This window comes from Podarcis tiliguerta (genome assembly GCF_965153285.1).
Source record: "Podarcis tiliguerta genome assembly, chromosome: 1".
Classification (NCBI taxonomy): domain Eukaryota; kingdom Metazoa; phylum Chordata; class Lepidosauria; order Squamata; family Lacertidae; genus Podarcis; species Podarcis tiliguerta.
In genome coordinates this window covers 117490645-117503337 of record NC_139534.1, presented here as the reverse complement: position 1 = coordinate 117503337, position 12693 = coordinate 117490645, and the positions used below count along the sequence as shown (strand labels likewise).

At 39.3% G+C, this 12693-nt stretch overlaps 1 protein-coding gene across 7 annotated transcripts in view; it reads left to right on the top strand.

The window, feature by feature from the left end:
- The window catches only part of SETD3 (SET domain containing 3, actin N3(tau)-histidine methyltransferase), a 49102-nt gene that overhangs the window by 7159 nt on the left and 29250 nt on the right, over positions 1–12693 (top strand). For 6 of the 7 annotated variants that reach the window (XR_014510195.1, XR_014510196.1, XR_014510197.1 and 3 more), the window contains exons 2-6: positions 4696–4805; positions 5122–5214; positions 6868–7016; positions 7551–7623; positions 8701–8957. Coding sequence is in view for 4 of the 7 variants with exons in the window: in XM_083436676.1 (XP_083292802.1) it covers positions 4696–4805; positions 5122–5214; positions 6868–7016; positions 7551–7623; positions 8701–8957 (682 nt within the window). In the remaining 3 variants the exon portion in view is untranslated. Of the gene's footprint in view, positions 1–4693; positions 4806–5121; positions 5215–6867; positions 7017–7550; positions 7624–8700; positions 8958–12693 lie in introns of all 7 variants that reach the window. The other variant, XM_083436677.1, reaches the window with a different exon arrangement.

Sequence of the window (12693 nt, the reverse complement as noted above, 5' to 3'; positions counted from 1 at the left end):
TCTTTGTAAGATAAAAGTACTACTTGGGTATTCAGTCTTCTTATGTGGGGGGAAAAACATGCAAGGAGAAGCAGGGTTATGCAGCCCAGCTCTGTTATAATAGTAATAGTAATAAATTATTGTTTATATTCCGCCCATCTGGCCGGGCCTCCCCAGCCACTCTGGGCAGATCATCTGTACACAGTTTAGAACCTTCCACAAATTTGGGGTCTGAACTAGAGAGCTGCACAACATTTTAAAGCACTTCAAAATCAGAGCTTTAAATCACACAGAATTTTTGGATTTTTTAATGCTTTTCAGATTTATACATTTCACTAATTTTACAATCATTTTAACATTTCAAAACTTGATTTCCTTCCCCCTCTTTCTGCAGTTCCTTAAGTTTATTTTTAATATCTTCTGCATATCCAAATTAACTTAATTTGCTCATTTATTCATCTACTTTAAATATATACTCTTATAAAACTGCAGGTTATTACAATAATCCTGCCAGTGTTCTCATCTGTTTACAATTTATTTGTAAATATTCAATTAACAATTTCCATTCTTTTATAAAAAGTTTGTTATCTTGATTTCTTATTCTTCCAGTAAGTTTCACCATTTCTGCATATTCCATAAGTTTTTGTATCCATTCTTATTTTGCTGGGACTTCTGCTTCTTTCCATTTTGGGGCAAGTAACATTCTTGCCGCTGTAGTAGCACAGAGATTCATCGCAAGTAGAATATGTGTTCCTCCTTGTGTCTTTCTTTGAATGTGATCTGTTCCATAGTAGAACAAACTCCCTAGGGACTTTACTTCCTTGGAGCTTTTTAAGATTCTAAGACTTAAATTCTAAGAGTGAGCCCCCAAATAGTGCAAGAGTTTCTGATGCAGTCTGCTGAGAGTAGGCAGTTGCTTTGTGAAGGAAAGTAGCTTCACTGCTGTATCAGTTACATCAGCCCAAGTACTAATTTTGGGACATTGCAAAACATACCGACTGTTACTGGTGGCCTAAGTTCCTGGCTTTCTCTGCAGTAGTAGGGTACAAAGGTAACAAATGGTAACAGACCGTTACAGATTCAAGTAGACTTGGTGACTTTTAGCTACAAGAAATAAGATTGAAACCTCTGTGTTCAGAGGCAGTACACCTCTAATGATCAAATGCTGGGGTCGAGAAGTGAATGGGTTTTTTGTGACTAATGTTTGTGACTTCTGAGGATTATCTAACAGGTGACAATTGAGTACTGGACTAGACTGGCATCTGGTCAAATAGTGAGGCAGTTAGAAGTGGAGCATGTTTTGCTAAAGAGCAAAAGAAGGGCTTTCACTGGCAGTTTCATTGTTTCCCTAGCCCTCATCTTGTTTCTGAGATTTTAAAGGATTATTCTGTATATTGTCCCCACAGTCATAAAAATCTCAGGATTCAAAGCATAACTTGTCTTAGCTCTCAGCAGTATTTGCAAAATAATATGTAATCTCATTTTCTGTTAAATGAACGATGACAATTTTGGAATGACATCTAATGATACATGCCTAATTTGCCCAATGCAAATCTTGTGCAACATGGCTTAAGTTTCTTTTCTCCACCCCAGCCCTCTGCACCCCAAAGCATTCTTTGTAGAATCCTCTGGGGTAATATTTTTTTCCAAGGTGGCTGCAAAGGGAGGACAGGAAGGAGAAGTCCTGTTGCACGAGTGGATCTTGCCCATTTAGTGTACTTTCAGATGAGTAGGCTTTTAATGAGTAGGCTTTTCTGCAGTGAAACTTGCTTTGCTTAGTTCTTACAAATGAGCTTGGACTGCTAAAAGCCACTTTGTAAAATTTGATCATATTTTGATCTTCTACTGAAATAATTATGCTAGTTTGGATTTTGAAATAAGTTAGAATGTGTGGGAAAGAGTTGGAGATTTATTGGCTATATCTAGAGGATTTGTTGTTGATGATTGTCTTTATTTCCCCTAAAAAGATTTCATCTAACTTCCACTTTGATACTGGTTTAATTTAGTCTATTCTAGAGGTTTTTTTCAAAGACAAGTATGCCTTTGGGTTCTTATCATAAATGTTAGTTTGCAGCATGTACAGTATGCTGTTTTGTGACAGTGAGTAAGGAGGACAGGTTACAAAAGTATAGTTATGCATGAGGTGGGGGGGGGGAGAGAATAGGTTTTCTTTCTCCTGATGTTTGAACCCTGGATCATCAAGTGAAACTAAATAGTGAGACATTCAGGGCAGACAAAAGGAAATACTTCTTCAAACTGCATAGTTAAACCATGGAGTTTGCTAACGTGGTAGTGATCACCAACATGGCCAGCTTTAAAAGGGAAATAACCCTATCTACCAATGGACACTAATTGGACACAACCCTTTATAAGCAAATATTATTTTATAGTACAAAAAGAAAATTTAACAGTTAAATCAATCAGTTTTGTTAAACATCTTTGCATTGCACCAAAGAAAATTGTCTCTTCCTTTTTTCTTTGTTATAGAGGTGACCACTGTATCACAGTGAACTCAAATAGTTCTGAGATTCCTGTTAGAGGATAGTATTTCACTGTGCAGAAATTTCTTGTACTTTTGATTTAAATTATAGCAACAGCAGTTGGGAGTTGTTGGCATTTTAAAAAGCAACTCGCCAGAAGTGTGATGACACAATTCATTTTTAGATATCAGGTGTTTTGGCAGAACTTCCATGCTGTAGTGTAACTTATCCTAAGTACATGTAAATGCAATAATCACATCCTTTCCCTGTTGATCCTGGCTCCATTTGTTTCCCTCTCTCTGTTGTCTGTCTGGTATCCTAGATTGTAAAACCCTCAGGGTACGGATCTGTTCTGTCATTATTTGTGGATAGTGCTGTAGAAATAATACTGTGTGTATAGTATTAAAATACTGTTGTGAGTTTGTAGCAGATAGGCTGTATGCCCTGAGCCTCCCTTCCAATTCCGGGATCCAGCATGGATTCAGTTGCTGGAATAGCCAGACCATCCTGGTAATGGCCCACAAAGGGAGCGGCTCTGTGCCAGAGGGCAAAGGGTTAGACCTCCCCTCCCTCAATTGTCTGTTAGAAAGACAAAAGTCCAGAGTTGAGAGTTGAGCTTTGTGAACTAGAAGCTGGATGCAAAACCTGCAGGCTGGAAAGACAGAGAGACAGAGAGAGAGAGAGGTCTGATTTCCGCTGCAATCCAAGGCTGTGGCTATGAGAGAAGCAGGACTTTCTTGGGAGGTTAATGCTGTGAACCTCTCCATCGTAGGCTCAGGTCGCGTATATGTGTAAATTAAGCAGATATCATAAAGACTCAACAGTCTCTAAAGTGTCTCAAAAGAAAACACAAACCCTGGGTAAGTGCCTGGGACCCCTGGAATCTCACACCACTCAGAGATTGGGATGGCATGCAGCAATACCTTAAATGTGTTTATGTGCATGTTTTAAATAAGAAATCTGATAAAAGTTAGCTGGAAATTCTTCTTAGACTTGGTTATGTGATAGAGATCTTCTCCTTATTCTTTCTGAAATATTTATGTTTGCACCAATTAATAGATTGTGCAGCCGTCGAGTCCTAAAGCATTCTGTTGAGAGCAACATGTTTGCAGAGTTTTCCTAATCCTATCAATCTAACTTTAGGGTTACAGGGTGTTAAGGTTGCAAAATCATGCACTAATGAACTTATTTATTGCAAAGTGAGTGCCTTCTGAAGGAAAGTATTGGGTGCACATTTTTTGTTGTTGTTGTTTAAAACTGCGTGGGAAGGAAGAAAATTGTGTGTGTGTGTGTGTGTGTGTGTGTAATTTCAAGGAAAGATTTTGGTAGAACAGAAGTTCAAAGCCGAACACAACATGAGATCTTTGCCAACAAGAGTTAAGAGTGGGAGATGAGTTAAACTCTTGCTGCCACTGTTCTTGCATGCTATTTGGTGCCAAGTTCATTGGATCCTCTATATTTGGATATGCGACTTTGCTGCATGTACCAAGCATATTCATCAAGACTTGACAGTTTTTCCCTTGGAGAAAATTTCTGTGGTTTTCCAGAAATTTATGTTTTCGATATATTAAAACCAGCTAGCAGAGAAAAACATTTTAAGCACTGGCACTGGCTGTTTACACAGGTAGGCACTACTTAACCTTGTTCAACAAACCAGCCCTAAATACATTAATGTAAATCTCATTAAAAAAAATGAAACAGGAAGCAAGTCAGCTGTTCTTTTTTTATAGGTTCTAAATAAAACATTTTATTGCAGCTGGGATCAAACCCAATTTATTGAGCATTTTTAAAAGTGTATATTTTTTATAAATGTATACATACATTTATGCTAACGTGACTTACATGGTTAGCTACCGGCGTTTTTAGTTATACATGGGAATTCTTTTCTTACACACTTCAGTAACAGAGCTCGGATAACTGGATGGTATAGAAAAGTCTAAATAATGAATAGAGTGGCACCCAAGTTCTTTGAGCAGAACAGTCTTCCATTCATGCAATCTGCTCCATAGGATTGGAGGACCTTCCTAAACAGATCTGGGAGCAGAAGCTGCACCTATGAGGCACCACTCACAGGTACAATTTTTTATAAAGAATCAGGTACTTTCTTTCAAACCTTCCAGATATTTGCTCATCTTCACCTCCCCAGCATTCAATATATTGGTATCAAAAAAAGAAAGAAAGAGGACATAAGTAGTAACAGAAACCCCTTGCTGATTTAACTACTATTCTCTTTTAGTTGGAAGATGGGGAAGAAAAGCAGAGTGAAAACTCAGAAGTCAGGCACTGGAGCCACGGCAGCAGTCTCTCCTAAAGAAATGTTGAATCTAATTAGTGAATTATTACAAAGTAAGTATGTTGTACTGTAGTTGTGGCGAAGGGGATGATCTCTATAAGTTCATGTGGGAAGTAGGCAGAGCTGAATTTTTTTCTATTCAGTATTTAAATTAGGAAAGGAAAGTCTATCCGGGCTCTAGCCCCTCTATTCCTGTAAAATATATTAGAGGTTCATGGCTTCAATGAACATATGCTTTTAGTATTGGAGTTCAAATGGAAGTTATGAAATTGAACATATAAGTCAATTTATAATACTCTCTTGATGTTAAGGAGAGGAGAAAAGTTAAATTTCAGTGAGCAATAATTTTTTGTTTTTTTATCTTTCCAGAATGTAGCAGTCCAACTCCAGGTCCTGGAAAGGAGTGGGAAGAGTATCAACAGATCCGAGCTCTTGTTGAGAGAATCCGTAAAAAACAGAAAGGTAAACAAGAAATGGCTTTTCTAATTGCTTGTGGTCAAAGTAATTTTGGCACTGCGTTTTGCTGCCTTCTGTCTTTTAAAAAAGACTCTTAATTAAATTCCAAGCACACTCTGAGTCACAAATATTTCTTCTTTTAGTATTCTCAAAAGGACTGAGCTTTCATTCCTTTGCAAAAGTGTTGAACAGAGACTAGTCTGTATTGTAGAGTGGAGCAGAGCACCTGAGTGTTGAACTTTCAGGGACCACTTCAAGTATTATAAACGTTTAGTTGTGAAGCATGTTTGTTTAGTTGCTAAATGCTTTTTATTTGTAAGCATTCCCCTTATTTAAAACAAAATAGCTGGTCTTCCATCAGTCATTACATTCTTTGTGTGTGTGCTGACACCACAACTGCTATTTTTGCAGTGTCTGCAATGATAATTTGTATTGGATGATTCATTAGTCACATTTAACCTGGTAGGTTTGCGTAACATCTTAAAACAAGTGTTTACATTTGAAAAGAAATTTCCTGTTAAGATTATTGTTAATGCTTGAATAGATACCAAAAATTGGGCAGTCCCATTTGCAAGTGACCACTACAGGGAACTCATCACTTTGTTTCTAGAAACAATCCTTTTGTTTATGCTTTTCTCTTCCCCTTTATTTGTGGCATCACAGTAAAAATGTGAGCTTAATTATTGAAGTGCACATGTGGGCTGTATGTGCTTTTATTCTACATGGTAAAAAGAAAATCTGTCTTAGCCTGAGCTCCACATGCATAATAACTTTTTAAAATAAAAAAGGTAGAACAATCTAAAAGTGCTGCTGTAGACACTTCCTCGTTCACATTTATACAATAAAGTATTTTCCTCATGTTTTAAAACATTGCAGTACAGTAATGTTAAGAAACAGTTCATTGACCTTGTTAGGAATATTTAACCTTTTATATCTCTAGCTACAGTAAATAATTCTGGCATTTCTAACTCTTCTCACTCTGATGGAATTCTACAGTTTTACCATTTCCCCTGTTTGCCCTAGCTAGTGAGGCTCATCCTATGCCTACTTGGAGAAAGATCGGTAGGTTCATAATGATGCCAAGGAGAACTTCATTAAAGTGAACCCTCCCTAAATATAAGGCAAATTAAGATAATGTAATCTGTGGTCAAGAAAAACAAAGGAATTGTGCCAAATAGCTTTTCATAAGCATGCGACTTGACTGGCAGGATATGTGGTGTTTTCGCTGAGGAATTTGGGAGTTGCTTGAGTTCACTTTTTATTTCACTCTGAGAATTAAAGCCTTGGTTGACCAAATTGAATTGAATTGATTGTACAGCCGTACCTTGGAAGTTGAACAGCTTAGTTCCCGAACGTTTTGGCTCCCAAACGTCGCAAACCCAGAAGTGACTATTCCAGTTTGCGAACTATTTTTGAAAGAAAATGAGGCTTCTGTGGCTTCTGATTGGCTGCAAGAGCTTCTTGCAGCCAATCAGAAGCCGTCCTTTGGTTTGCGAACATTTTAAGTTGAACAGACTTCTGGAATGGATTCCGTTCAACTTCCAAGGTACAACTGTATTTTAAAAGCTGCTATGAATGCTTCCTAAACGTTTTTAACATCTGTGTTAATTAGTACTGGTGACTCATTGTGTTTTTCTCTGCTGCTAAATATGTACATAGGTTTGTCTGTCGTATTTGATGGGAAAAGAGAAGATTATTTCACTGAACTAATTAACTGGGCCAGAGAGAATGGTGCATCTACAGAGGGCTTTGAAGTGGCTAACTTTGGTGAAGAGGGTTTTGGTTTGAAAGCTACGAGAGAGATAAAGGTGAGTATAGGATGGCATTGGAAGGTACATTGGGGGCATTTAAAGGTCACTCAACCGGTCCCCAGTGTTTGAAATACTAAAAGACTAGATCTTTTGAAATTTACAACAGGTGTTGAGCTTGTCCAAATCATGGTCCTGATGCAGAGATCCTCATGTGGAATAGCAGAATCCTCTATCTTCCAGAAGACAGTGATGTTACAATACTGTATCTCGATGTGCTAATATGTCCCTTGTGAAAGAAAATGTTAGGTATAAATGGTCTGTCTCCCCATCCTCCTCCAATTAGTGATGCAAACATTGCACAAGCACATATAGTGCAGAGGCATAATGGTCCCAGAGTATAATAATAGTGGTTGCACCAGGTGTTGCCCAGCATGTTTCACAGGTGCAAGACTTGGACTTAGGTTGTGCACTGTGCCACTGTGCTTCCACTAGCAGTATGGCTGTTTTGCAGGCAGATTACCACAATTTGTTACCATCCTGTATTTTTATCAGATCTGTATGATATTGTGAACTTTCCTTGTGTTTTTCTAGGCAGAAGAGCTTTTTCTCTGGGTTCCCAGAAAATTGTTGATGACTGTTGAATCAGCGAAAAACTCAGTTTTGGGTAAGAGAAGATTTTGAATGCATTTGCAGATGTGCAAAGGCTGTATTGATGGAAAGTTCTCAACTAGCAAAACGATGAAAATTGTTAGTTATAATTGTCTAGTGGGCTTATTACAATGCTTGAACAATGTATCATATTTATTATTATTTATTGAACTGGGGTGTATGGGGAGGGGTTGTACGTCTGGTGGGGGACACTTCATGCTTCTTCTGGGGTACTTTGTCTACCTTTGGTCCCTATCGTGTACTCAGCTCTCACCTGTGGCTTCTAGAAGCTGGTGGCATGCAACAGCGGCCACAGCCCGGGAACAGCTTTGACTGGCTGGCTAAACTATGTACGGGTAGCTGATGGATCTCAAACCCTCAGTGAGTTTAGGTATTCCCTTGCATGTAAAGACAGACTCTGACAGATTAAGTGGATGATACCTATAGTGAGTCCAACAGTCAAGAAGGTGGTTCCTACATGTGAGAGGCAAATGGGTCTCGTCAACCTAGGAAGGTAGCCCATCTAGCAGAAAGAAAACTCCGGTCCTAAACCTCTGCTGCCTTGTGGGATATCGTCAGGAGAAGAGAGGGCTAAGGAGTAAACCCTAAACAAATATGGAGTGGAGTCCCTAAGATGGTTGGATGGCACCTTGTACGCCTCCTTCTGACAAACTCCTGCTTCCAAGCTGGTGCCAAATGTATTGCTCTGCTTTCTTTTCTCAGCAAGGCCAAGAGGGGTGTCTTGTTATCTGGGCAGCCCAGGACCTGCATACACACTGCCCAGGCTTGCGCTCCAGGGAGGTCACTTCAGTGCTGCTAACACAGCGGTTTGGTTTCACCTCTGGAGGCACGCTCTGTTGTCTCTTGAGACAGATGGATGCCAACTAATTTATTGAAATTACAATTTTCAGATCAGTTTAAAGGTTACAGGAAAGTTACAGAAAGTCTATAATAGGAAGTAAACAAAATTCATGTTATTGCAAGACGTACTTACTTTGTTAAAGTTTTCTTTCTTACAAAAATCATTTAATACGCACTTAGGAATCCTGTTAGGGGGACTAAAATTTCTTTATGGGTTCTTTTCCTTTTTTAGGATCCTTGTATTCTCAAGACCGAATTCTCCAAGCCATGGGCAACATCACGCTAGCATTCCACCTTCTTTGTGAACGCTGCAATCCTAGTTCTTTCTGGCTGCCTTACATCCAAACTCTCCCAAGTGAATACAATACTCCTCTTTACTTTGAAGAAGACGAGGTTCAGTATCTTCAGTCAACTCAGGCCATACATGACGTTTTCAGCCAATATAAAAATACTGCTCGACAGTATGCCTATTTCTACAAAGTTATTCAGGTAAGAGCCTGGAACAGACACTACATTATATGAGGACGATAGCAAAGTAGAACTCTGACATTTTTAAAAGGCCTGTTAAGTGGCCTAAAGTTCTAAGTACCACAGTACCAATGCTAACCTGATTACTTTTTTTACCATTGCTTATACTAGCAGAATGCTGTTGCTATGTTAGTTGTTGTGTGTGGAGGTGGTGGTTATATATGGAAGGACTTCTGATAGAAGTGCAGTACATCGTCTTGTTCTGAGTGCACACATGCGACATACATTTTGGGATAGCTCTCTAGTGTTATTGGAAGAGGGTAGATTTTGCCGCCATCAGTCAGCAGTGTCGCAAGTGCACCATTTTATTTTCTCTATAGTGGATACCTGATTAATACTACTTTTTGCCCCTGCTGTGTCTAGCCTTTAGATGTCTGCATAAACCTATCCTGGGTTGTTGTGATTGAATTTTGAGAATCACTCAAAATGTGCTGCAGAAGATACTTTGTAGTGAATGGGAAGGGCTTCATTTACCTTTGTTCACATGTGCAAAACTATCTGAAAATGATTGCGATCATCTGGCATGCACTTGTGAAATTTTGTGTTCATTTTTAGTGAAAAATCTTTAGCCTGTAAGGTTGCTGATGTACTTCAGATGATATAGAGTGTAATGGCAATAATTCAGTTGTTTGCAGAGCTCATTCATTCTCATGTATGACTCTTCGTTTGTAGCCTTCAGCCTGCTCCCCGCCCCCCAAATATATACCTAATTCCTTTCGGTAACATATATATTTCCTCTTAAAGAAGTACTGTAGCTCAGTGGTAGATCACATGAATTCACCTGCAAAAGATCCCAAGTTCAAGCCTGGGCATCTCCAGCTGGATCTGGGTAAGACTCCTGTGTGAATTCTGGAGAGCCACTAGCAATCATTATAGACAATATTGAGCTCTATGGAACAGTGATCTGGCTTTGTGTAAGGCAGTTTCAATGTTCCTCTACTTATTTCACTGTTATTTTATGAAGAGTATGCTCATGCTTATGATCTTAAAAGTGCTTTACTTCAGTAGTAAAATACTTCACTTGTGTATCTCCTGTCCTGTCATCTTAGTTAGTAAACTGAGTTAGCTGTTTAGACACTACAAGTATTGAGTAAATTTTCTACTGGAGTAAACTACAGCCTTTTTAAACCATGATAAAAAGGCAACAAAACCCAGACACCATATAATTTTACTTCATGCAGTCTAAACACAACCAGTATCTCGCTATCTAGATTTTTATCACCCCTGTAGCTCTCTTCTGTATCTTTTTTTCAGGGTAGCCAAATTCGTAATGAACTGTGGAGTCCCATTTTTATACAAACTGTACCAGATAATATCTTCAAAGTACTAAGTAGTGTTGTTGCTTCTTAACTCTTTGAAGTGGCTGGGGTTCAAAGAGGGTACATGAATGAGCAGGAAAGAACTATAGGCTCAGTCTCGGAGCTTTGCCCACTTTGTCTCTTTTTTGCTGTAGTTGCTTTTTTGCAGTGTAGAAGAGGCAGACAATCACTTAGTTTTAGAGGCATGGAAACGGCTACATCATAGAGTAAGCAACCCTTTGGCTGCAGGTAAAGTTCTCTCCTGTGGGTTCACGTGTTGACTTTCATTCCTGACCATAGTTCCTATAGTCATAATCCTATTTCAGAACCTACACCCCAGTATTCACACCGATGTGTAGATCAGGGATTCCAAAACTGTGGTCCATGAATTTCATTCGCGTGGTCTGCAGTATACCCGCATTAAATATTCATCTTGTATTTTTATTGCTTCTTTATTTCTATTTTGTTTTATTGTATTGCATTTTAATTTGCAAATTTTAATTTAAAAAATAAGAAATAAAAGAAGCAATAAAAATACAGTTAAAAATCATTCATCTAGTATAGGACATTACAGTTGCTACAACAGGCAGAAAAATCATTGAGTTGGCTACCAAGATAATTAACAGTTTTTAAGTAGCCTGTAGAGTGGGAAGTTTGGGAACTACTGGGTAGGTAATCTAGATAGAAAAGCAGCTTTGTAGTGGCCTACCTGCCAGCTCCCTGGGCAAAAGTATTACAGCTACTGCTGTGAAACCATTGCATCAGGAGCTCATCTGGGGCTGAGTGCCTCTGCACAGTAGTACTATTGATCCCTAGCTCCTTCTTTCTTGACAGCTCTGTAGAGCTGACAAGCTAGTGGACTCTTTTGAGGAGGCAGGTTTGTGGGGGAGGAGAGAACATTTTCAGTTCTGAAAATGGCATTTGTTTCTTGTAACACAGCATCGTCTGTTCTCAATCTGTATACATTTTCCTTATGAGTGTTCCTTTCTTAGACCTATGTCTTACCCTTGTCACACATAGCATTTCATAGCCACAGATGTAATGTAGCTGCCTGTGAGTAATCAAGGCATTATATTGTTAACACTATGGAAAAAGTGTCATTCAGGTAAAGTGTACTGGCAGAACATCTTCTCATACATCATTTTGTGGCTCCTTAAAAGTCAGGCAAAGATTTCTTAGGTAGTTATTCAGCCTTCATCAGTCCTTTATTGCACAGAAATGTTTCCAATATACAGATGGGTGTACCATGCAGCAGCGTGTTTCAGCCATCAATGTTTAATGGAACAAAATCTCTGCTGAAACATAATCTACTTCCTGCCTGTCTTTATTGAGTTGTAATATCTATTTACAATTATTTAGAATGTTTTTTTAATATTTTAAAATTAAAGTTTTGTACTTAATGTTGTCATAAAAGCCACTTCGAAAGGTAGGCTAGACAAAATAGTCCCAGTTTGCCTTTAAAGCTATGTGAGTGGTTTTGTTTTGTTTTTTACAGAGGATATGAAAAATATCAACACTAGGTTTCCATAGTACTGAGTAAATCCATTATTTCATTTCAAGAGCTATGTTTATACAAAAACTGTCTTGTTTCTTTGCTTCAGGAGTCTAGGTTGCTCTAAAGTTGGAATAGTACCACTAGGTGGTATTTATAATTTGGGGAGTTCAAACCATGTCTGGACAATTCTTAAAAGGTTAAAAAGGTAAAGGAATCCTGGACAGTTAAGTCCAGTCAAAGGCTACTATAGGGTTGCGGCGCTCATCTCACTTTCAGGCCAAGGGAGGTAGTGTTTGTCCACAGACAGCTTTTCGGGTCATGTGGCCAGCAGGACCAAACTGCTTTTGACGCAACGGAATACCGTGACGGAAACCAGAGTGCACAGAAATGCCTTTTACCTTCCCGCCACAGCAGTACCTATTTATCTACTTGCACTGGCATGCTTTAAGACTGCTAGGTTGGCAGGAGCTGGGACAGAGCAACGGGACCTGACCCTGTTGCGGGGATTCGAACCGCCAACCTTCTGATCGGCAGGCCCAAGAGGCTTAGTGGTTTAGCCTACAGCACCACCTGCGTCCCTATGGACAATTCTTATATTATTGTATGAAGGGTTAGATTTAGATTTCTTCCATTGGGAACAGAAGGTACTATATTAAGGTAAAGGTAAAGGTACCCCTGCCCGTACGGGCCAGTCTTGACAGACTCTAGGGTTGTGCGCCCATCTCACTCAAGAGGCCGGGGGCCAGCGCTGTCCGAAGACACTTCCGGGTCACGTGGCCAGCGTGACATCGCTGCTCTGGCGAGCCAGAGCCGCACACGGAAACGCCGTTTACCTTCCCGCTAGTAAGCGGTCCCTATTTATCTACTTGCACCCAGGGGTGCTTTCGAACTGCTAGGTTGGCAG